At 36.0% G+C, this 27,283-nt stretch overlaps 1 protein-coding gene and 1 pseudogene across 4 annotated transcripts in view; both read right to left on the bottom strand.

The window, feature by feature from the left end:
* Dgkb (diacylglycerol kinase beta) overlaps positions 1-27,283 on the bottom strand; it is a 644,882-nt gene that overhangs the window by 457,512 nt on the left and 160,087 nt on the right. For 2 of the 4 annotated variants that reach the window (XM_028768911.1, XM_028768914.1), the window contains 2 exons: positions 25,493-25,513; positions 14,273-14,426 (listed from right to left, as the gene is read on the bottom strand). In XM_028768911.1, the coding sequence (XP_028624744.1) occupies positions 14,273-14,426; positions 25,493-25,513 (175 nt within the window). The remainder of the gene's footprint in view (positions 1-14,272; positions 14,427-25,492; positions 25,514-27,283) is intronic. The other 2 variants (XM_028768913.1, XM_028768912.1) reach the window with 1 other exon arrangement.
* LOC114622360 lies at positions 21,003-24,669 on the bottom strand (annotated as a pseudogene).

Below are 27,283 nucleotides of genomic sequence, written 5' to 3'. Positions count from 1 at the left end.
GTGTGTGTGTGTGTGTGTATTTGTGTGTGTGTATGTGTGGATGTATATGTAGGTGTATATAATTTGAAAAATAATAGAGCAAGAAAGGTCTCAGTTTAAATCCTGTATACCCTCTTTATTATGCAGAATCCCTCAGTGTCAACATCTGTCTATAGTTGCAAGTTTGGTGACCTTGCTGGCTAGTCTTGTGTCAAATAATGGACATACAAACTAAAGTTATCCGAAAAGAGAAAAATTCAATTGAGAAATGTGTCCATACAATTTACCATTAAGGTTTTTTTTTTTTTTTTTTTTTTTAGAAAAATAGTGATTGACATGGGGGAAAGTACCCATTGTGGGTACTGTCATCCTTAGGCTGGCAGTTCAGGATTCTATAGGAAAGCAGGGTGAGCAAGCTACAGAAGCAAGTTACTAAGCAGCACCCCTCCATCGCCTCTTCATCAGTGTCTGGTTCCAGATTCCTGCCCTGTATAAGTTCTTGCCGTGGCTTTCTTCAGTGATGGATTACAATGTGGAACTCTAAGCCTAATAAAGACTTTACCTGCCAACTTCCTTTTTGATCATTGCGATTTGCCCCAGCAATAGAAACTGTGACTTACACAATGGCCTATATGGGCCTTCTATTCCCCTTCGCTGAAAATCTGTTACAATTACTTCCACTACTTGTGTTGAAATTCAGCTTGATGACAAGAATCTGACATGGGCTAAGGACAAGGAAATGGGCTTCTTAGCAGAAATATGACATTGGACAAGGACAAGGAAGTAGGCTTCAGGCAGGAATCTGACATCAGGCTACAACAAAGAAGTAATTTCAGGTAGGAATCTAAATCTTAGGCTAGAAAAAGAAGTAATTTCAGGCAGGAATCTAAATATTAGGCTAGAACAAGGAAGTAATTTCAGACAGGATTCTAAATTTTAGGCTAGAACAGGAAGTAAGCTTCAGACATGAAAGTGACCTTGGACTAGGACAGGGAAGTAGGCTCAGATACATTGGTCATCCTGATAAGCCCTTAGAAACAGTGATCATTGGAGTGTTCACGTACTTGAGTTTAATGCCTTGCTTTTCCTTTGACTATTTGTGTTTATTGTCTTGCTTGTTCCTTGACTATTTGCATCTATTGTATTGCTAGACCATTAGCCTAAAACTGACCTTAATAGATGCATGTAATTAAAATGGTATAAAAGCATAAAGGAGGAGGGGGGACGGGATAAGGCATTCTAAGAGGGGGGATAGGGAAAGGGGATGACATCTGAAATGTAAATAAATAAAATATCCAATAAAAAAATATTAAAAAAAAAGAAATTGAGCTAGAATCACATTGTAGTTAGATTTCCAAAAGAGTTAATCTCCATTTCTTTTTATGAGTTAATTGTTCCTTTTTGTGGTGAGAAACATTTTTCAATCCATCACAGAATTGAACAAAATTAAAGTGATTGATCCAAGAAAATGATTAATTGAACAGTTTTACTCCTATTCCCAAGACTACTACTATACCACCATCACAGTCTTGCTTAGGAAAGCAAAAATCCTCTGTCATATTTTGACTTTCTGAAAACAGGCATTGTGCTTCACTCTTTCTTCATAGAGGTCATGTTTATAGTTTAGACGTTGACCTTACTATCTTGTCCAGAATCTAGCTGGAGGTATCTCCTATCACTTATTTCTTTCTGTCTATTTGAATTATTTAAGGTCCCTTTAAGACTTTGCGTTAGCCATTTATGAACAAAGAAGTGACTCATCGTAACAGAGCAGTGTGACTGTGTCTGTGACCAGGAATCCTCAACTGGGTGGTAAGTGGAATCTGACATGTCAGGAAGCTCTGATGAAGACACTCAAATTCTATTTTACATTAGCCATGATATTTATGTCTCCCAATACATAGTGGATTTTTTTAAATATATATTTGAAAGTGAAAAGGTCACGTAAAACAAACACAGTTTCTTTTCTCTCAAGTGCTTGCACTTAGCTCTTAGTTCTGAAGAGGGTGTGAGTATATCAATTTTCTAGTTCTCTAGCTTATCTTGATTTTATGATTTTAAGTACTTTTATGACTTAAAGAAAATTGAGGCAAGTGCAATACATAGTATGTATATTCATACATCCCTATAAACTATATGGTAGACATTTTTATTGTAATACACAAAAAAGAGACAACAAAGAAAAGTAAAATTATAACTACACTGCATTAATTTGATCTAGAATACAAAATTTGAACTTTCAGAGTATTTTTCTCAGGTAATATCATTATGTACACATGTTTATTTGTATATATTTATGAACATTTTTTGAAGAGCTGTAATTATAAAAAGCAACATTAGTAAACTTAAATGATGCCTATTACATTCTTCAACTACATGGCCTTCAGTGTGCTCTCATAGACACACTGACATTCAAGAAAAAGCTTAAAGGAACTATCTTTGTAACTTGTTTCTTTTGTCTCTTGCTCAGGATCCACCTGAGGATCTCAGATGTGCTAGTGAGCATGCACTGTTAACTGCCTATCTCAAAAGTCTGTGTGTGTGTGTGTGTGTGTGTGTGTGTGTGTGTGTGTACATGTCTGGGTTAGCAATTGACATGAGCTGTCTTTCTCAATCCTCCCAGAATATTCTTTAAGAAACAAAATCTCAATGAACCTGGAGTTTATAGATTCAACTAGACTGTCTAGTTGTAAGCTCCTAGATCTTCCTGTATCTGATTCTCCATCACTGTGGTTACAGGTAACCCAACACCTATCACTTATGTGGCAGTTGTGAACCAAACTCAGATCTGCAAGCTTGGAGGGCAGGCACTTAAACCTGAATCATCTCCTCAGCCTCTCAAGGTTCAGTGTTTAATAAAGGAGTTTTGTTTGCTTTGTTTGATTTGCCTATTTGATGTATTTTGTTAGAAACAGGATATTATGAAGCCCAGCATGGCCATCTAGCTTGCTGGATTACTGAGCCTGGCTTGGGCTTCCATTATCTATCTCTAAAGTTATGGGTAAAGTCACACGTTTCACTTAGCAGGCTCAGATAACACAATGTCTTTGCTTCAGTTTGCATTGTTTTCAAGCAATTCTATTTCAGATAGTGATAGATGTTCCATTATTTTTATTCCTTTCATTTTTCAAAGGAAATATGCAGGACTACTTATATTTCTAAATCTACAAGGTAATATAACACTAGAAGTTAATTCTTTCTGTTTTTTATTCTATTAACATGCAGAAATCCATCAATCTTAAAAGCAATTTATTGAAGAGTACAATTCTCTTTGTAATACTGACAATAATAGACAAAAATAAATACAGTTGACAGAGTACTGTGGCTTATCTTATTATTCTTAGATTCAACCTCTTAAATTTCAAAATATACTTGTTCTAATATAATAGTGTAGTTATATTTATTTTTAGTGCTTAACAAAACCAGCAGCAAAAGGGGGCAATAATAAACAAATATAAAATGTGAATTTTCATAATGTGAGGATAGAGAGAGGAACAGTCTGGTACCAGTGACTAAAACAATACAAATACCTCTGCTTTCATCTATATAAATATGGAAAAACAATACAAATTATAGAATCTTAAGTAAGGAGCAGACAATAAGAAGTGCAGGCTTATTTGGGTTGGAGCACAGAGATCACTTTGAAGGAGTGGTGCTAACATGACTCTGCCTGTTGGTTCCAACATTTTTGCAGAGTGGTTGTATTTGAACCCATGTTTTTTTTGTGCAATGGGAAGGTTGAAAGTCAATGGGTAATGTCAACTTCTAGTCACAAAAATGCATAGGAATCAACTATCAAAGAAATGCCATCTAATTCTGAACTTTGAGTTCAATTTAGAAGTACTTAATCTAGACGATTTGGTACCACCACTGTCTAGCTGTACTAGCTGACATTTGGGAGTTAGAACTAGAACACCAAGAGTTCAAGTCCAATCTTAGCAGTAGTCAATAGCTATCATAAAATATTGTTCCATACAGTGTAGATGTGGAAGGCAGAGGATGACATCCATTATTTTTCCAAAAATTCTCTGTTGTATATTTTGAGACAGAAACTTTCTCACTTAAGAGAGAGCTTGGAGATTCAGAAACTGTGACTATTAAGCCCCAAGGATTCTTAGTCTATGACTTGGTAGTATATATAGATGACTGAAAGATGACTAAATCTGGCCACAGTGCCATCCACCTGCAATATCATCAACGTATGAGGCAGAAGGTCATGAGTTCTAGGTTAGCTTGAGATTCAAAGTGAGTCCCTGACCACACTCCCCCACAAAGAAGAAAAAAAAAAACAAGAAAAAATAAATTGAATTCCTTATTCCTTTTTATCTGGATATTAAAAATTAAAGTACTTGTTAAAGAACATTATTTCAATTTGCCCATAACCTGTACATTGAAATAGATTTTAATAACATTAATTAAACTCATGGCACCTCTTTCAGAATGTATGACATTATATAAAAAAATTAAAATGAAAGTGAAATTTGATCATGATATGTGCAAACCAAAATACCAGACTACAGTCTGTTCAATGAATAGTGATGATAGGCTGTCATTTTTGAGTATTTCCAGTGCATTTATATTTATTTTGAAGATTTCTATACATTTGTATACTCTTTGAACCTAGTGAAATAGAAACATTCATTATTTCCATTTAAGAAAACAGGGATCAAGAGACTAAAAGAGTACAATTCAAATGACACTCAGAAATACAGTTCTGTACTTTAAACATGTTTATGTGGGGAGAGAGAGATTGAGAGAGAGAAATGACTGACTTCTGACTCTCAATAAACATTGTAGGATACATTGTCTAAAACGAATTTAGAGGAAAATGAAGAGATGTGGCCACAGCAGCGCATCCTCAACTTTCATTCTCCATGTTGGCCATGCCTTGTACCAGCCAATACAACAGTATGCATCTGTGAATGAGTGTAAAACCAAATTTTTGCACACGTAATTATACACATGCTCATATATTTACAAAAATTTTAACCAAGTTGGCCGCAGTAGGTTATGAATGATTTTTCTTATGTGTAATTTTAAGCCAGATATACAACTTGTAGGCTGCTTGAAAACACCAATCTTGATTGATACACAGGGCATTTACCATTAAGCGTTTAAAAGTGGCTATTGAGTAGTGACAATAAAGTAGTGCTGATAGCTGATTTCAACTCCCCACTTCAGTATAGCGCTGATTGTCATGGGAGAGCAAAGACAAGCTCTCACTATACTGTTTTCTAGTTACAGAGATAAGGCTCCATAAATTCCCTTGTTAGATGTTGAGCAGACACATCTGGGCATCTGCAGCATGAACTGTATTATTTGCTTTCACTAAGATATTATAAGCTCTCCAAATATTTTTTAACATGGAAGTAGAAAAATATTAAGATAATGCTGCTACTTAAAATACAATTATTAAAGTTTAAATATTGTTTAAACCTTTATTTTGGGAAGACTAAATTTATAATAAAAATGTTAACATTTTAAAAACTTATTCTTGGAGAAATTTCAGCAAATTTTATATTTGTAAACTTTTTTTTGGTTGCAGCATAGAGTATTTATTGAAGTAAACTCAATTCAAATTAGAGCTACCACAACTGTGGGCAATTACAAGTGTGAATCTGGTGCTAAAGCGGTGTGAGAACAACAAAAATTTATATAATTAAAGAAATTTCCTAATGACTACAAATCTTTAGATGTTTTTCCTAGAGCATTGGAGTGCCAGTTTCAAAGCTTACTGCATTAAAAAGAACAATTATATTTGATGTCATTATCTGCAGCACTGCATTTTAAAAGCTGACTACATGCAAGAAGTCTGTCATACAAGTTCAAATGTCTGTGCAGCTGGAGTGTTCCACTGGTTCATTTCTAGAAACTCAAGTAGTCCCTTAGACATAAAAGGTCTATGAAGTTGCTTCATAATGCAAAACACATACACAAACCACGTGTACACGCACACGTATACACACACATATACATGCATGCACAACAAATAGACCACAAGACAATAATACACCTCTGGGTTTTTTCTAAGGCTATTTATTAAAAGATGCTTTTCTACATGTACCTAGTTCTTGATGTATAATTTTCTGTGATCACTTTGTTAGCCTCCTTATTAAAACCTTGATATTTTTCTTCTGTTTCCATCAACAATAGGCATTGTGTAATTCCTCAACTTCATGGAAAACATGAAATGAGCTAAATTTTACGCTTTGCATTGAGATATATGAAAACACATAATTTAAAAAACTCAGCCTAATTAAGTATTTCATGGCAGTTGAGCAACAGAAATACTTAGAAAAGAAAAGGTACATTAACTTTTTCAAAGTAACGTGTGTGTGTGTGTGTGTGTGTGTGTTATTTCTCTCAATATGATATATCCACTGTAACTTTTGTTGCTTCTGACTCATTCTTTGTGACATCTTTCACATCAGTGGCAGTGTGATTTCTTTGAGGCTTAAAATCTTGTAATGATCTCTAACTTCATTTGGAGAAGAGTAGCTAAGTAGCTAGTCATAGCTAAGCATGACAGGAAAATCTGATCCACACCTGGGCTTGGCTTCCACCCTGCTCCGCCCCCAACCCCCACAGCCTCTACTCTGTGCCCCCAGCCCTGCTCCCACCCCAACCCCAGCTGCTCATTTGCTTCTTTACCAATATCATTACTCTCTCAGTTTGACATCCTGACCTTGAGAGGAACAGGTCTGCTCCTCCGTGCACTACTGCCACAAGATACCACTTAACCAAGAGTAAGCCAGTGCACCAGGTGATCCTGGTCCTCATCTTATAAAATTAAAAGGGCAATTTGACCTTTCTCCTTTCAAGTTCTCTTGGGCATTTTGTTACCTTGTTGGAAAAGTGTCTTCTGCAAATTGTAAAGAACTAGAAAAGTGCTGCTGTGTTGGTCACTAAGATAGCCAGGGCAACTTGTACAGTAAGGTGTATATTTGAAATTATTAAGTATTACCAAATAAATGAAGAATATCTTAAAATGCATATAATGCTTCTTTAAAAGAATTTTATAATATATGTTTTTAAAGCGAACAAAAGTATGTATTTGAATACTTCAGTTTCTCCTTTTAGATTCCTTGCTCACCCTTTCACACTAGTATCCACTCTTCCTGCTTATTCCAGCTAGACAGTGTTAGCTTTCTTTTATATACAAAGAACTACAGGCAGGTTGTAGGAATGCTGAGAATGGGAGAAATATTTTCTCCAGGGAAACACACACTAATTAATTATCCAAATCCAAATGTTTAGCTATGAAAACATTCATACTACCGTTACATTATACAAACTGATATATATCTGTATAATATATATATATATATATATATATATATATATATATATATATATTGCATAAACACATATTTGTAGCAGTAATTAATGAAATAAGAGCATATAAATTGGAAAGAGAGCAAGGTATTATATAGGAGTGTTTGGACTAAGAAAGGGGTGAGAGAAATGACGTAATTATAAATTAAAAAATAATAAAACAAACAACCATCAACAACAACAAAACCAAAGCCACAACTTCAGGGCATGAGGAATGGCTCAGTCAATAATATGATCTGAGTTCATTAGTCTGTACTGACAAAGGAAGAAAAGAAAAAGAAGTTTGCTTACCAAGTGTTTTAGTTAGGGTTTTATTGATGTGAAGAAACACATGACCAAGTCAACTCTTATAAAGGACAATATTTAATTGTGGCTGGCTTACAGTTTCAGAGGTTCAGTCCATTATTATCATGGTAGGAAGCATGGCAGTGTGAAGGCAGACATGATCCTGGAGAAGGACTTGAGAGATGGACATCTTGATGTGAAGGCAGCCAGGAAAGGATTCTCAACACACCCACAGTACACTCTTTTTCCAACAAGGCCAAACCTATTTCAACAAGACCACAGCTCCTAATAGTCCCACTTCCCATTGGTCAAGTATTTTCAAGTCACCTCACAATGTATTACTAAGTAGTTTAGTGGAGTCAATTAATTCCCTGTTCTGTAAGAGACTTTGAGTTCTAAGAAGCCAAAAATATACATTGGAAAAAAGAAAGCATCTTCAATAAATGGTGCTGGTCTAACTAGCTGTCCAATGTAGAAAAATGAAAATAGATCCACATTTTTTTTTTTACCTTACACAAAGCTCAAATCAAAGAAGATCAAGGACCTCAACATAAAACCAGACATACTCAATCTAATAGAAGAGAAAATGGGAAAGTGCATCTAACTCATGGACATAGAAGGAAATTTCATAACAAGAACTCCAATGGCTCAGGCGCTAAGATCAAGAATTAATAAATAAGACCTCATGAAACTGGAGAGCTTTTGTAAGGCAAAAGACATAGTCGATAGGTAAAACCTACAACCTACAAATTGGGGAAAAAATCTTCACTAACCCCATGTAGAGGGTTAATATCCAAAATATATAAAAAACATAAGAAGCTAACCACCAAGAAACCAAACAATCCAATCAAAAAAAAATGGGGTATAGAAGTAAACAAAGAATTGACTACAGAGGAATCTTGAATGGCTGAGAAGCACTTAAAGAAATGTTAGAAGTGCTTAGTGATCAGGAAAATGCAAACCAAAACAACCCTGAGATTCTACCTTACACCAATCAGAATGGCGAAGATAAAAATTTAGGTGACAGCACATGCTGGCTAAGATGTGGAGATAGAGGAACACTCCTCCATTGCTGGTGGGATTGTAAACTGGTACAACCACTCTGGAAAACAATCTGGAGGATCCTCAGAAAACTGGAAATAGATATACCTGAAGACCTAGCAATACCACTCTTGTGCATATACACAAAAGATGTCCCACCATGCTACATTGGCATGTTTTCCACTATGTTCACTGCAGACTTAATTGTGATAGCCAGAAGCTGGAAACAACCTAGATTTCCCACAACAGAAGAATATATACAGAAAATGTGGTTCATTTACACAGTGGAATACTACTTAGCTATTAAGAACGAGAACATCCTGAGTTTGTAGGCAAAGGGGTGGAACTAGAAAATATCGTCATGAGTGAGGTAACTCAGATCCAAAAGGATATGCATAGTTTGTAATCACTAATAAGTGGATATTACCCCAAAAAGTACTGAATTCCCAGGACACAATCCACAGAATTCAAAAAAGTTAACAAGCCAAAGGGCCCAAGTGAGGATGCTTTAACCCCACTTGGAAGGAAAAAGAAAGCAACCCTGCAGGGCAGAGAGAGGAAGGGACATTGGTAGGACAGGAGACAGGGAGGGGAGGGGGAAACATGATCAGGTATTGGGAGGAAATGGACTGAACCCCTGAGAGCTAACAGGATGAATCGAAACAGGCAACTTTGGGAGGGAGGAGGTGGGGGGTGCTCTAGAATGTACCAGAGACCTGAGAGACACTCAGGGCTCAAAGGGAGGGAACTTGGATGAAGTACTCTACAGTGGAGAGGGGGAACTTATAGAGTCCACCCCCAGTGAAGAGACAGGACATCAAGTGGAGGGATGGGATTGCCATACCACAGTCAAAAGCTCTGACCCAGAATTGTTCCTGTCTGAAGGAGCTACAGGGAAAAAAAACATACAAGAGCGTGAGAGAAAGAGGCCCAAATTGGGACCTAGCTCAAGGGGAGGCCCCAGGGCCTGACACTGTTACTGATGATGTGGTGTGCTTGCAGACAGGAACCTAGCATGGCTGCCCTCTGAAAGGCCCAACAAGCAGTAAAGTGGGAGTGTGGCCCCATGAGAACACCAGCAGTCTCAACTGACCTGGACCCCTGAGATCTCTCAGACAGGTTGCCACCAAGAAGGCAGCCAACACCAGCTGATATGAGGCCCCTGACACATATACAGCAAAGGACTGCCTGGTTTGGCCTCAATGAGAGATATACCTAACTCTTGAGAGACTTGTGACTCCAGGAAGTGGGGAGGTCTGATGGGGTGGGGGTAGGGGTGGAGACAGCCTCTTGGAGATGGATTGAGGGAGGGGAGAAGGTATGGGATGGGGAGAGATTGGAGGTCAGACCTGAAGGGGGATGAAGACTGGACTGTAAAAAAGGACTAAAGAATAAAGAAAATAGAAATAAATAAAAAGAAAAAGAATGATTTAATTAAATATTAAACACTAAAAACAAGTAATGTTGAAAAAATTAAGAAAGAAAATTTGCAAGGATCACTTTCCCATTCCTAATACACACAAAACAATCTCAGGTTGTCCTTGCATTAGCATACTCTGTGCCTGGGATCTTAGCATCCTTCTTTGTTCTTTCGTTTTCTGAAGTTGCAGTTAGATCATAGAATTGACTACAGTGCAATTGGTCACATAATTGCGTAACTTCATCCTTTATTTTAAAGGAATTTTGACTTCCCTGAAGTCTCCCCTGGCATAAAGATTTAATGAATATATTAATGAAGGATCATATGATCATACTTAAAAACTGTTAGAGAAAATTTAATTGAGGAGGCAGAGGCAGGCAGATCTCTATACATTGGAGGCCAGCCTGGTCTACATAGTGAGACTCTGTCTCAATGAAAAACCCAATCATCAATAGAAAAGAAGAATACAATGTACTCACAGAATCCTGCACAGTTAGAATTTCTATCCAGATTCGGGAGGATAAACACCTAGCTCCTAGCTGAAGAGCTATTTATAACTGATGGCTCTGTGGGGAAGCAAAGGCCAGTATTTTAGTGCTGTGGTCTCTAGTAGGTAGATTGTACTTCAGTGACAGCGTACCCATGCATATATCACAGCACTAGTTGGACTCTGTGAGTGCTGGTTGATGATAGTGATGATGAAAAGGATGATGACGATGATGATGATGATGATGATGATGATGAAGAAGAATAGGAAAGTAGAAGACCTGAAGTTGAGGAGACTGTGAAAGTGGATTCTAAAGGATTTATTAATGACCATTGACAGTTATTGAATATGAGTACATTATATGTATTTATGAAATTCTCAAAGAATTTCTAAAGAAATTACATTGAAGTGAAACAAATGCCAAGATTCCTAGGAGAGCAGAGCAGGCATTATCCAGTCATTAGAAACAGCTGACTACAAAAGAGACTTGGACTCCATGGGGCAGAAAGACAGAGAATTAGGAAGGCAGGGGAAGCCATATTACTGTCTTAATTATGTTGCATGAGTCAAAGACTCATACTAAGGTCAGAGCATAATAGGGTATCTCAGAAGTGTGGCATGGTCAGTATTTCATTTGTTCTTTCTTTGTTGCACACACTGGCTCCTAAATACAACTATACTTTTGTAGGATTTTGGTGTCAAGGATTGTCGTTGGCCTAGAAAGTAATAATTCAACATAAGCACACTAATGACACCTGAAACTGGAAAGTCAGGGGGTGATAGCATCAGGTTTAGGTTTCTGCTAGATTATTTTAGAGATTGGAAGTTGAGATCTTGCTAGAATACAAAAATGATACTTAATGAAACTGTGATCTTGTGAGTGGCTGGATACTTCTGGACAATACAAGTGCTGTAGAGTACTTTGTGTTTAACTCAACACAGTGAGGTTGGGGGTAGGAAAAATAAATTATAATGTTTGTAAATGGACAATTTGAGTATGCAAATCATCAAGACAAGTAGAGACACATTCGGGTTGAGTTTAATGTTTAGTCTATAAGTGTTGGGAGATTCAGAAAACAAGCTCCAAGGGAATATGCTACATATTTATGATTTGTGGTCTAAATAAACAGTTCATGAGGAGACTTTGAGCCATTTAATGTTCACTAGTACCAACTTTTAGTTTTTTTAAAGGTTTTACATTTATTTCTCTTTTAACTCTTCAAAGCTTTTGCTTTTATTTATGTATGGGAGACAGATACATGCTACAGCACACATGTGGAGTCAGAGAGAAGCATTCTAAGACTACTCTCTCCTTTCACAAGTGAATCTTGATGTTTAAACTCAGGATATCAGGCTTGACAGCAATGGCTTTTACCTGCTGAGCCATCTCACCATTCTAAGTGGCTAATTTCTATATGATGTGGGAAAAGGTATAATATATTTAGACTGATGGTAAAAATTGCATAAACTTTATGAATTAAAAATATTTTAACAATGAAAATGAATTAGGGGCTCATCATAGTAGTAAACTATTTTTCCAGAAGATACATTTAAAACTAACGAAGTGCTAAGGCTATACAAATCCTGGACAGTACAAGTCTGAAGTTGTATCAGTGCACATATTTATAAAATTCTCTCTGTTATTTCTCTTCACACTAAGGCCACAGTGACTGAAATGGAAATCTTAACATAGTAGAGTGTCTGAGAGTGTCCATTACTCCAAATTCTAAAGAGGAATTCTAAAGTGTTGAAAATGTTTTAAAAGAGAGTGTAATGTCTACAATTTGGTAATTTTCATAGAATGGAAAAAAATCAGAAGTGGGTTACCAGAGTGGCACATTAGGTACCTAAGACTGCTGAGGTAGCAGTGGCAGAATAGAGCTATTTACCCATCTTAGGAGCTCCACACATTCAAAGCAAATATAATTATCAATAAGTAATGTAGAACAGGTGGCAGTAAAAGTCTTCACAAGATTAATTTCTCCATTTCACAAAATGTTATGTAGATTATTAGGTAACCTGTGACAAAGCATAGCGATATACATCCTCATTTGCACACACAAATTTTGTTAATATACAAGATGTCTAAGGATTGCATGCAAAGAAAACTGAATGGTTTGTGAGGAAGCAGTGCAAGTTGCCATGATGCAGGAGCATTGTTATATTGTCTCAGCTTATGGTTTAATAATGGCCCTATTATCAATTTTCTAAAATAGCTTTTAAGCTTGTAATCTCAGAATATAGGGAGTACGTTTCTTCTCTCACGTCTGGTCTCTACACCCTGTCAGTGGTACTGTGGCTTGCCCTCCATATCAGTGCCTGTCCGTCTTGAGTACTCAGAGCTTTCAGGGATTTGTGATGTTTGAGTCATTTTCATAACGATACTGTTTTTCTTACTGTCGCTTTCTCAGGATCGTGCACTGAAATGTTTTAAGAGAGCATGTGACACATCACAACAACATAAACAGATGCAGTTGTGAGCTTCCCGCTGACTTCCAGGAAACAATACGCAAGGAGTTTCAACAGTGGAAAACAGTACTATACTTCAAAAATCACTTTAAAAGTTTGGCTTTTAAAGATAATAAATATTTTTAAAACAAGTTACTTTGCTAACATGTGGTGGGTCAATTGCTCTTGCTTCGCCAATGTCTTATCTTTAATGAAGCAAATATTAATAGATATCACACAAATACATTTGTTCACCAAATTAAAAAAATTATATCCTGAGATCAAAGATTGAGGATGCTATTTTAAGACTGCATTGCAGCAGCCAAGCCTCATGTCTGTCCTGTGTGAAGGTGCTGTCTGTCAGAGATGAGAATATGGGAGTAAAGACAAGGTCGATCCCCTTAGCATGCATCCTACAACAAAGGATTTGGGTAACAGAGATTCTCCTCCAGCTTGTGTTAGCACTAACTGCGAAGACACAGTAATCCTCTTGTTCGTTGATGAAGCACAGCTCTCCTGGTACTAAGAAGAGGTCTGAGATTAAAGTCTGTTAATGCCACCACGGAGCTTACTGCTTGGAGGACGCTTAGAAGGAAGTTCTACAGAGAATATCCCAAGTTAAATCACTCAAACACTGCTCTTATCTCAGACTGTGTCTCAGACCCTTGACTCTGTTTTTTGGCTCCTCCAACCTAAGGACCACATAGGCTGCCTACTGTTTCAGCTATCTCATTTTTATTGCTATCTTTTCTTCAGTCCTCCATCACCTTCTAAACAAGTTCATGTTTTATATTCCTGGAGAAATGCAGCAAACTATATGCCATCCTAACTGGACCATATCTATAGTGTAAAAATGTAACTAAGAAAAATCAAAAATGTTCTGAGCTCGCAGATATAAATTTAAATGTATAATGATAGAGGCCACCATTGATTTTTAAATATTATAAATTTCCTTTACACAGCCCCTTTTTTAATATTTTCAAATGTATAGTTGTTTATATTCATCTAGTACTTTTGAAAAAAATATTCCAAACTTGATGAAAATGTCTCTTAAGGTCATCAAGGTAATGTGAACTTCTACATCAAATTATAAGTCATAATGAATCCTATTTTCTATACTGCTTATTTTACCAGAAATTTTAAAAATCAGTATCCAGTGCAAATTCCATGTAGACACACAGGCAATTTTCAATCAAACGCCCTTTCTTCAATGTCGTGATACTCCTGTCTCTGTCACAATACATACTATATGTACATTTCTACACAAACATACTCACCACCGGAAAGCAGAGCAGGCTTGCTCTTTACGTTTGGGCTGGAATGGGGAAATTTGTTGCTGAATGACATGAAAAGATGGGCAGTGAAATCGTCAGGGAGCTCAGCTTCCAGAAACGTCTTCATGAACAGCTTAAAGCCTTCAAAATCTATGGTCTAAAAAAACATATTTAAGCATGTAATTTCAGATCCAGTGAAATAACAAGATGTTTTACCATGTTCATAAATTACCTGAGACGTTTTCTATATCCAAGTCTACAAAAGAAAGAAGAAGGCTTAGCGGTTCTAAGCTATCGTTGGCAATGGCAGGCATGTGTCTCACCTTTCATAGTGTAGAGCAAAGATAACATGATTTCTAATTAGATGTTTCTATCTCCATGGCAACAATAAGACATAAAATTTTACCTTTTTACATTTCAAAATTTCTTTCCACCTCCATCAACTGGAAATTCTATTTCCAAACCCACAGCGTTCTTCTGGGTAGCTTGGATATATAGTGTGAACACACTGATGTAGAATTGTTTATTTATACATCAGGCACATACAATGACTGACGTCTTCACCTCTTTTCTTCCCCATAATGGTGATTGTTTTAAAAATTACAACTAGACCCTCCGGGACTCCCAGGGACTAAACCACCAACCAAAGAGAACACATGAAGGGACTCATGGCTCCAGACGCATATGTAGTAGAGGATAGCATTGTCTGGCATCAAAAGGAGGAGAGGCCCTTGGTCCTGTGAAGGCTTGATTCCCCAGTGTAAGGGAATGCCAGGGCAGTGAGGTGGGAGTGGTTGGGTGGGAAGGGGAGTACCCTCATAGAAGCAGGGGGAAGGGGTAGGTAAGAAGGGGATTCCAGAGAGAAAACTGAGAAAGGGGATAACATTTGAAATGTAAATACATAAAATATCCAATAAAAAAGAAAATTATAAAATGTGATCAACAATAATGTCAAATCAAAACCAACATTAATTGATCAATCATTTCAAAACTTCACATAGAGAATTCTAATAAAACATATCATACAATCTTTAAGCCTTCTCCAATCTGTACTCATTTGAAGTCAGTTATTTCAGAGTAAGAGTCCTGGGCCAATTGAAAGGCTACAGAAGGAAGCAATATTCTTATCTCAAGCATGGGAGACTCCAAAAAGCATGCCTTCTCACAGCAGAGAATAGGTAAGATGACTATTGCTGAGAAATGGAGACAACCATGGATGTCTTGGTTACAAAAGTATGTGGATAATAGTGACTGGACTTGACTAGTACTCTTATCACTGAAAGTACACGAGAACTGGGGTGTTTTCTGGAGACAGGTATAGTTTCTGAGCAAGGAAAGATTTGGAGAATTACTAGGCATAGCATAGCTACAGACAACAGGCCAGAAAAAAAATGCTGGTTTCTGAAAAGCAACAGTATGAACAGGAAGCTCTGTCTCACCTTCAGAACTCTGGAGTAACATTTCCTCACCCAGGTTATTCAGCTAACTGAGATTAAATAGTTTTCATTTTATTAGACTGACTGGTAGGTAAGAAAAATTTTTATAAGCTATTTCTTTTAAAATGAAAAAATGCATATCTTTTTTTGTTTAATATTATTTGGGGAAAGAGAAAGAGAATGTATATGCTCTATATTTTTGTTCACTATGAACATATTTTATCTCACATTATTATTTTTAGTAAACTTAAAAATCAACTATATATTTTTAAGATATTAGTAAAAATGTAAATTTTTAAAATATGGATGATCTAATTAAATTATATGTATGTATCAATGTAGCTATGTACTTATGTATGTAATATGCATATAAATGTATACATGCATGTGTGTTTATGGGATATGTGTATATATGTATGTGCATACATACATACATACAGATGAGAGTTATAAGGTTATAGAAAAAACTGTGGAATTAAACCAATAAAAAGTGTTAACATCAGACTGGAAGCCTGCAAAACTCTTACATTGGGAAAGCAGGTGTAATGTGCTTCTGGGATGCTTTCCCTCCAAAACTGAAATATATGAATATATATATATATATATATCTCCCCCAAAATTAAAATAATCCATTACCTTTCTTATCAGTAGTTTCTTCATAAAAATTGATATATGATATCAACATTTCACAGTTGTATGAATAAAAATAAGAATAAAGTACTTTTCAGAATCTGGGGTATATTGATACTAAAATAAAAAATATAAATGGAATAAATTAAAGGTATTTATGTCTTGGAAATATATTAATTTTCTTATATTTTAATTTGTCTTTTTATTGGCTCAAAATTATAAAGTTCACTCCCTTCCTAAATCAAAACTTCAGTTTTTCTTTTATTCTGTAATCAGACAACATGGTCAAACTACTGAGTTCAGAGCAGAAAACTTTTAAAAACATCTTCTAAAAAAGTGTACCATTGCGTATATAAGAATGGAGTGTTCTGTTAGTTCTTCAATGAATACAGGAAATGATGTTATAAGATCTATAGTTAAAATATTTATTGAATATGTGAAGCTGTTTCCTGACATTCCTTACTGTAATTTTGGAGGCAAATCGCTATACTACACTTCTGGTGTTATATATGGAACAAGGTTTTAAAACTGAAATGACCTTACTGCCAAAACTCATCTGACTCAATGTTCCCAAATCACCTTCATTGAGGAAATATTTTCCAATGTTTCCTGAGTGACCGTCACTTTTTTCTGTAAAACAATTTGAAAAATCACCTAAATAATGCTGACTAAATCAGGACTTTTTTCATAAATGCATTACATACTTAATTTGCACATTTACTTTACAATATGAAATAATGTGGAAATTTCTAATTTATATGACTTCTATGGGTGTCATTTATTTTAGGAAATTCAGACAATTAAATGAAAACAAATCAGTTTTCTCCAATAATTAAATTTTTATTCACTTTATATTCTGATCATAGCACCCTTATCTTCTCTGTTCTCAGTCCCACCCTTATAAATCCTTTACCCCATTGTTCTTCCCCTTCTCTTCAGAGCAGATGCAGCCCCCTTGAGAAACATGCCACTCTGGGACATCTGATCCCAGCAGAGGAGGCACATCCTCTCCCACTGAAGCCCAGTCAAGCTGTCCAGGTCTGGGGAAGGGGATCCAATGGCAGGAAATAGAGACAGGGATAGCCTCTGCTCCACTTGTTAGGGGTCCCTCATGAAGACCAAGCTGCACATGTGTTACAAATGCATAAAGGGTCGAGGTTCACCCCTACATGCTCTCTGGTTGGTGGCCTCGTCTCTTTGTGCTCATGGATCCAGGTTAGTTGACTCTGTAGGTCTTCCTGTGGTGTCCTTGCCTCCTCCAGCTGGCTCGGTTATATTCTCAACTCTTCCACAAGTCTCCCTCAGTTCTGTCTGGTGTTTGGCTGTGGGTCTCTGCATCTGGCTCCATTTACTACTGAACGGAGCCTCTCAGGAGTCAGTTCTGTTAGGTCTTTGCCTGTAAGCATAGCTAAGTATCATTGGTAGTATCAGGGCTTGGCTCTCTTGTTATATGAGATGGGTCTCAAGTTGGGACAGTCATTTGTTGGCTGTTCCTTCAGTCTCTGTTCAACTTTTATCCCTGCACATTTTGTATTCAAGACAAATTTTGAGTAGAAGGTTTTGTAGGTAGGTTGATGTCCCTCTCTCTCTCCTATAAGCCTTCTGTCTATAGTAGTTGGCCACTTCAGATTCTATGTCTCCATCTGGTAAGAATCTCATCTAGGATGACTCCGAGTTTTTGCACCCATCCCAGACTTCCAGGTAATTCCAGAGATGATCCCACCAATTTCCACTCACATTTCCAGCCCTCTCCCACTACTACTCTTCCCACAACTGATCACCCACCCTGTTCCCCTATTTACCCCCATTCCTACCCAGTTCACTATTTTCATCCACCTCCTATGATTATTTAGTTGCACCTCTGAGTGATATTCATGTATCCTCCCTTGGGACACCCTTATTATCCAGTTTCTTTGGGTCTGTGGACTGCAGTATAGCTAATCTGGACTTTATGGCTAATGTCCACTTATAAGTAAGTACATACCATATGTGTCTTTTGGCTCTGGGAAACCTCACTCAGTATGATATTCTCATCCATTTACCTAAAAATTCATGATGTCTTTGTTTTTAATAGCTGAATAGTATCCCACTGCATACCTGTACCACATTTACTTTACCCATTCTTCACTTCAGTTGAGGGACATCTGGGTTATTTCTAGTTTTGGGGTATTTTGTATAAAGCTTCTATGAACATAGTTGAGTAATTTTCCATGTGGTATACTAGGGTACTTTTTGGGAAATATGTCCAGGAGTGATATAGCTGTGTCTTGAATAAAACTATTTCTAGTTTTCTGAGAAACTTCCAAATTGATTTCCAAAGTGTTTATACAACTTTGCACTCCAACAAACAATGGGTGAGTGTTCCCTTGCTCAACATCCTACCCATTATATGCTGGCACTTGAGTTTTTGATCTTAGACATTCTAACTTGTGTAAGATGGAATCTCTGGGTTGTTTTGATTTGCATTTCCCTAATGACTAAGAAAACTGTATATTTCTTTAGGTGCTTCTCAGCAATTAGAGGTACATTTGTTGAGTATTCTCTGTTTAGCTCTGCACCCCACTTTTAATTGGGTATTTGGTTTGTTGGTGTCTAGCTTCGTAGTTCTTTATATGTTTTGGGTATTAACCCTCAGTCAGATGTGGAGTTTGTGAAAATCTTTTCAATTTCATGAGGTCCCATTTGTCAGTTGTTAATCTTAGAGCCTGAGCCATCAGTGTTCAGTTCAGGAAGTTGTCTCTTGTACCAATACATTCAAGGCTATTCCCTACTTTCTCTTCTATTAGATTTAGTGCATCTGGTTTTATGTTGAGGTCTTTGACCCACAAGGATTTGATTTGTGTACAGAGTGATAAATAAGGATCTATTTGCATCTTTTTACAGCAGAAGATATCCACTTAGACCAGCATCACTTGTCAAAGACTCTTTCCCATTGTATGGTTTTGGCTTTTTTCTCAAAAATCAAACGTCTGTAGATGAATGTGTTCTTTTGAAGGTCTTCAATTCTATTCTATTGATCAACCTATCTGTTTCTATACAAATTCAATGTAATTTTTATTACTATTGGTCTATAGAACAACCCGACATCAGGGATGGTGATATTTCCAGAAGTTCTTCTATTGTAAAGGAGTGTTAGCTATCCTGTTTTTTTGTTTTTCCATATGACGTTGAAAATTGCTTTTCCAAGGTCTGTAAAGAATTGTGTTGGAATTTTGATGGGGATTGCAATGAATCTGTAGTTTCCTTTTGGTAAGATATTCATTTTCACTATGTTAATTCTACCTATGAATTAGCATGGAAGATCTTTGCATCTTATTTTTTTTTAGTGATTTATTTATTTTTTTCAAATCATAATGTATACTCATTCACACAGGGGTTATAAACACAAAAAGGCAGGACGTGGGGAAGGGGATGACACTAGAGTGTTTTTTTCTTCAGGAACTTGAAGTTCTTGTCATACAGATCTTTCACTTCCTTGGTTAGAGTTACATTTTATATTGTGAAAGGGTTGCCCTAATTTCTTTCTTGGTCTAATTGTTGTTTTTTGTACAGATGGGCTATTGATTTTTTTTTTTTTTAGTTAATTTTCTACTTAGTCACATTGCTGAAAGTGTTTATCAGCTGTGTGAGTTCTCTGGTAGAATTTTTGTGGTTGCTTATGTATACTATCATATCAACTGCAAATAGTGATACCTTGACTTCTTCCTTTCCAATTCGTATCCCATTGATCTCCTTTTGTTGTTTTATTGCTCTAGTTAGAACTTTAAGAATTATATTGAGTAGATAGGGAGAGAGAGTTAATAGCCTTGTATTGTCTCTGATTTTAGTGAGATTGCTTTAAATTTCTCTCTATTTCATTTAATGTTGGCTATAAGCTTGCTATATATTGCCTTTATTATGTTTAGCATACTCCTTGTATCCTTGATCGCTCCAAGACTTTCAACATGGAGAACTTTCATGTATAGAACCATCCCTACATCCTGGAGAGGAATCTTACTTGATCATAGTGGATGATATTTTTAATGTGTTCTGGGATTTGGTTTGTGTGTATTTTACTGAGTATTTTTCAGAAATGTTCATAAGGGAAACTGATCTGAAGATCTCTTTCTTTGTTGTGTTATTGTATGGTTTTTGTAGAAAGGAGACTGTGATCTCAGAGAATGAGTTTGGCAATGTTTCTTCTGTTTCTGTTTTGTGGAAGAGTTTGTAGAGATTTATCTCTTCTTTTGAAGTATGATAAAATTCTGCACTGAAACCACATTTGTTCCTGGGAGCTTTTGTTTTTTTGTCTTGTTTTTTTGTTGTTGGTACATATTTTTAATAATCGCTTCTATTTCTTTAGTGATTATGTGACTGTTTAAATGATGTTCCTGATCTTGATTTATCTTTGGTAAGTTGGTGCTGTCTAAAAAATTATTTATTTTATTTAGGTTTTTCTAATTGTGTGGAGTGTGTGTGTGTGTGTGTGTGTGTGTGTGTGTGTATTTGTGTACCTGCTTGAAACATGAACCTAATCCTGTCTCTGTGGCAGCATTCTCTTTCTGTTGGGATGGCACCAGTGACAAACTGCTGTCATAGATTCCGTGTGACTGATGGGTAATATGATGCAGTTTTCAGTAACTTTGAGGCTCCCTGTTTAGTTACACAAGCCTCTCCCAGTGTCTTTCTCACCTGGGCAAAGGGTCCATTAATAGTGACCCATAATCAGCTGTGGACTGTAAACTGTCCTTCTCTTCTTTGCTCTCTGTCCCACTCTCATCATCACTTGGGGCTGGTATTGGATTTTTGGAACATGAACTTACAGGGCTACAGCCATGGCTCATCTATTTGTCACTGCCCGTGCCTTCTAGATTGTCTTGCAAGTAGTACTTCTTGCTTTTGTGTATGTACACTGGATCTGATTCCTCTTCCTGGTTTCTTTTCTTTTTCTTGATAATCATTATTGCTGTTGTTGTTATTATTGTTGTTGTTACCAGAATAGTTTGCCACACCCCAAACTCTCCCTCTTGCTTGAATCTGAAAGGTTCTTTGAGCTCTGCTGCTTCTTTCAGACCCAGGAAGTCATGAAATCTTTGGCCCCAGTCTGTATTTAACAAAACCTATGTTGTTCTCCTTCCTCTCCTTGCTTCTTTAGTGCACTCCTCTGCTTTGTGAAAGTAATTCGACTGGAAAGACAAAGAGAAGGACCTAGACTGGTCCCATGGCCCTGCTGTGTATCTTCTGCTTCTTTGATCCTTTCTGGGTTTTCTCTGCTGACTCTTTCTCTTGAGTAGCTAGAGTCTGGGAAATCCACTGACATTCTTGATTTATCTCACTGAAGATCTCTCTCCTTATGTTTTTATGACATTCAATATGAAAGGGAAGTTCAACATGACCATCTTTGTATTTTCCCTCAACCTTGTAGGCAGGTTCCCATGAACATTTTAATTCTTAATGAGTCAAAATATGTTTTCTGAATGTACTGGGGAAAATGTCTATCCCCATGTGTTTCTATGGATTTTTCGTATTTTTAGCTGTTTTTTGTTCATTTCCTCTCTTTAGGTATTTAGTAAAGCATTCATGGACCGCCATTCAAGTGGATCCAAAATGATGCTCTTTAACATGACGAACAATTGTCACTTTGTGCTGGGTAAGCAATTCTGAGGGGCTATGCTGAGACTGCGCTGACTTATGTAATGAAAAATGCAACTCAATTCCTTCTCCTTTTTATTGCTATGGTCTAGATGCTGACAAGGCTTTCCTTCCTGAGTCAATAAGCCACTGTGCCATGCAAGGTTTTCATCCAAGAAGTCCATCTGGATATTGACCTGCTCCAGCTGAGGAATGGAAAAGGAGAACTTCCATAAGGAAATTTTTTTTTTTGTTGCTGTTTTTTGTTTGTTTGTTTGTTTTGTTTCTCAGCTTGTTATGACTCTCAGAGGTGTTCCCTGAGGGAGGTGATGAATATTTCTCCTGAACAACCTTGCATGCAGACAGTTGGAAATTCTTTTCTGGCATAAAATCCCTGTGTCCACTTTCATTATTCCTCTTGATGGCTGCATGCTACTCCTTTCCAGATCTCTGTAAAAGGCTCCTCCTCCAGATTCTCAGCTTTCCTCTGCTTTTCCTTCCCTGCAAAAACCAGGGTCTCCCACTTGTATAACTTGTCTTCTTCCTAGTTTTTGCTTGTTTTTACTGACTTTGAGGCTAGGATCTTAGACATAAATTTAGGCTCATCATCAAACTCAGGTTCCTTCCTTCCCTTACTTACCCATGCATCTCCTCCTTCTGGAAGTCAGACATATTATTCTCAAAGTTGTCATGGACATTTTATCATTTAGGTGATTGGCTGCCTCAGAAAGGCTTCTCTGTGTCTTGGGACAAATGGATCAGATTTCACTTTTAAGTCAGCATCAGAGAAGCTCTCTTTCTCTTTCAGCTTCTCACCATCATTATTTGATTGTCTCTGCTCCTTATTCTTCCCATTCTGTCTTCTGCTCTTCCAGATACCTTGTTGTATATCCTGTTCCTCTTGAAGCAGCACTTTTCACTTTATGAGACTGATCATATGCAGAGCCAGTGGCTGGTGATCTCTTAACCAAATAACTCTTTTTGGTTGGACTCAAGGATCCAGAACCATGATAGAACTGATCTTGTTGTGTTTCAGACTGATATCCAGCACTACCTGACTTACATGAGCCCATCTGAGATTTATTAGAAAGTGGAGGACAAGTTTTGTCACAGGGCTAGGTAAACGTATCTCTAAACACTAAAGGAATAACCATTTGGAATCAGATACGTAGTTACTACTTTTTTAGATACTTTAGATTTAAACATTTATAAACATAAATCCTTTAAAAATATTTGTATTTTGTAAGTAAACAAACTAAGACAGGGAGTTTGTCCTTGAATGTGGCACACATGGGTAATTTGAACCCAAATATATCTCAAAAAAAAAACCCTCACATTTTTGTCTTATACTTTTCCCTACTTAAATAGAAAAGGCTGAGCTGGGGAGTAAGTATAATTTATTTTACAGGAGTCTTAATTTTTTGATTAATTATATCAGGATCAATATTCTTACCAAAGGGATTTAACATATACTTCTGTCATCAACATTGCATACTGTAGATTCTGTGTTTAGAGATTTGCCAAAGAAAGACATAGAATCTCACTTGTATGGATGAGAAAGGTATAGGTTTTATAGGAAACTACAGAACACAATTTCTTATCACAATTAAGTCAAGGTATAGGAGCTGTAAAAGCACAACTGAACCTTAAAGCAAGTATAACTACTGATAGAAAACCTATAGAGAACTAGAGACCCCAGTCACGAACAAAGTTGTTCTTGTCTAGGAGCAGAAACATACGCATCTTACCATATCCTTTGGCACCTGCCCTCTATGTGGTACTTCTCAACTTTGTCTGCTCTTTCTGTTCTACAACTGATCAGTTAGCTACTGAAGTATGTTAGCATACAGAATGGAGACTGTGCCAGATACCAGAATATAGAAACACTCTGCTGATTGGAAAAAAAAAAAAGTGAGAGCTAATTTTGAGATCAACTTTTAAGTAGCCCCAAGTTCTGATGCGGGTGGAATGAAAAGATGTATTTGTTGAGTGAAGATGCTGAAAAATGCTATTTAGTGGTGATGAGCTGAGCATGTTGGAATAGAAGACAAGCATTTATTCTGTGCAACTGCCTTCAAAGTATCATTAAATCACCAAAAACCTGCATTTGAGGAGCTGATGTTTCCAGAAAATTGAGGGACAAAGTGAGGAAAGGTTATGTTTTACAGTGGAAGATGGTAACTGTTATTATGGTCAGTGAATACCATCTCAGTTGAACTTCATCTTAGGAAAACAATATATAAGATATATATACATATATATATATATGTATATATATGTATATATATATACATATATATATATATATGTTCATTTGAATAAGGATGTCTCTGATAGATTACCAGATTTGAATATTGTTCCCCAGGTGGTGGAACTATTTGGGAAAGAGTGAGAGATATGGCCTTGTTGGAGGGGGTATGACACTGAAGGTGAGATTTGAAGTTTAAACAGCCTCCTTTGATTTCCAGGGTCTCTCTGCTCCTTCTGCCTGTGATTGTGAGCTCTCAAGATGAATGTTTTCAGTTAGTGCTCGAGCACCATGCCTGCCTACCAATTGCTATGCTCCACATCATGATCACACTGTTTGTCACTCCACTAGAAATGTAAGTAAGCATATATATCTATATATATAGAGAGTACGATATATGTATGCATGACAATGAGTTTGTGTTCATAAAGGAAGTCAGGGTTGCATACCAGCTGTCTTTTTCTATTGTTCTCCATCCTTTTGTTATTGAAGGTAGAGCTCACTGATTGTTTAGACTGTCTGGCCACCAAGCTTCCAGGTTCCTTCTCTCTCTGTCTTCCAGAATTGAAATTGCAGTACAACACTTATATACTAGGCTTTTATGTGGGTGCTAGATGCCAAAAATCAGGTTCTTATACATACAAAACAAATATATTTCCCACTGAGGCTTCTCTTCAGATCCAAGAATATTCTTGAATTGATGAAAACATGACTATAGTATACCTTACTTTGTTGAAAATATTTATTTCCAGCACCCAGTAATGTACACAGATGACACACCCTTCACTGAACTTCTAGAAAGCTGTGTTCACAGGACAGTTTTTTGTTAACAGAAGATTGCTTACCCTTCTCCAAAGAGTGAAATATCAGCAGTCTTTTAGCTCTGTTTCCTCCATAGAGTTAACATAGAATTGTAAGCACAATAAAATTAAAATATCCTTACTAATTTATTTTTCATTCAGTTTTCAAATAACACACTTTGAACTGATTATCAATTCCCTTAAATAAACTTACCTGAAGCTGATATGTTTGGTAAAATGAGAAAATTAAACTCCAGATTCACTAACCTAAAAGTTCATACATTGAATATTTTTTCATCTGGTTACTATATCAGATCTCTACTAGTGATTACTAATTGGGGAATTTTCTGTAGATCTTTTATCTTCTGTACTATAGGTGATCTGGTATGCTATGGGAGCTTTAGTTAGTCTAGTTAGTATAAGTATAGTTAGTGGTATGAGTGAGTAATTCATAGTTCAAATCAGAAGGTAGATTTCAATAGAAAAGAAAATGTCTTACTTGGTTAAGAATATCTTGTTTCTGTGCATGCAAGGAAAGAAAGAATACATGTGTTAATGTAAAGGAATTTTTACCCATATATCTCATTTTGCTGATATTCTCACTAAAATTTAAAAAGTATTGATTTATTTTAAAATGTAGCTTGTGTAGCTGGGTCTCAAAATGCTGATGCAAGACAAGAGCATATATATACACTGGGAAACTCTCAGGAAAGCAAATCATGAGCCCAACTCCAGAAACACTCAAGGAGCATCTGGAACAGGGAGGAGGCAAGGCAAGCAACAATCCATGCTTTATGAAGATCTTTGTTAGTCTTGATTTAAAAGACAAATTGAGACTACACAATTCCTTGAGTAAATACCAATAGTTTCTATTGGTTTGAATCAAATATAAGGATTAAAAGCAAATATGATTACAACATTCATGAGGTGTTAATAAAAATGTGTATAAATAAAAGTATATTAGAGTTTATTCATTCCTCTCTTACATAGTTCCTTTTATTAGGGAAAGATACCAAATAGTCTAAGACTAAAATATTTTGGAATCAAATTTAACATCCAAGACAAAAACAAACAAAAAAGAAAAACATGCAAAAACAAGCTGGATTTTCTCATATACCAAAGTTAACTAATTTTATGAGATTCAACATTTTATTTTGCTGAATATAAATTTATTTTAAAACTTTACTTTTGTTAGTGTAGGAACATAAGACATTTTAAATTTTTAATTTTTAGAGATCATTTAAAACTATTTAGATTTTCCTTTCACAATTTTTCTAGAAAGTGCTATTAAATGGCTTTTAAAAACAAAATCGAAAATAACTAATTCTGTTCAGATCCTTTGTCTAATAATTATTTACTATTGAATCGTTCTAAAAAAGATCATAATTTCTTTGATAAAAGTTTGGCATACAATGTGGTATATTATGTTAACCAACTACAATCAAAACAATGCATTTAATAACTTTAAGATATAAATGAAGCACAAGGAATATGTGCTTTTCTTTCAGTTTGCAAAAAAAACATTTCAAGATTAATGACAATTATTTTAAAATAAGGGATCAATTATTATTTCTAAAAGTCGACTAGATTAAAAATGCCTTAAGTTCCTTTTACATAAATCCTTACTTATATATAACTGTGTAAGTAACATTGGAGAAATCTGACAGTTAAGATAGAATAATAGCTTCTTATGTGATTTGATCATAAGAATTGTTTCACAGCTTTGCTTTAATTTTTAATTAACCGGATGAGGTCTCTAGAAAAAAAAATAACCTTGAGTTATTTCACTATCAAACTTAGGTATTTCTAATTGTTTTTTAGATGTTTTTATAAAACGCAGAATTACTCTTAATTTTTGTCTTAAAGCTCATCTTTGTCTTAAAGAAAATTCTTATTAATATTTAGTATAAATGATAGTTTAATTCTTCTTACTCTTAACTTATGGTTGCTCTTGGGCTATAATAAGATTTACTTTTCTGTTTTTCAATTAGTATCATCTTAATGGAATAAAGAGAGTCTTGGAGTTCTTTATACATGGACTAGAGTACAAACAATATCGCTATATACAAATTCTAAGTGAACTGACAAGCAGCTGCTGTGTTTAGAAAGGATAAATATTTTACATTTATATGTAAAGATATGTATTTTTAGGTATCACTGGGGCAATGAATACTAACAGGATTTGTAGTTTGACAAACATTCACTATTGTTATCTTTTCTTCTTCCCTCAATCTATTCTCTTGGACTTTGAAATTTTCCGTTTTATAAACATCCACTAATTTTCACTCTT

This window comes from Grammomys surdaster, unplaced genomic scaffold (assembly GCF_004785775.1).
Source record: "Grammomys surdaster isolate TR1022 unplaced genomic scaffold, NIH_TR_1.0 188, whole genome shotgun sequence".
Lineage (NCBI taxonomy): Eukaryota > Metazoa > Chordata > Mammalia > Rodentia > Muridae > Grammomys > Grammomys surdaster.
This window is presented reverse-complemented; position numbering and strand designations above follow the sequence as displayed.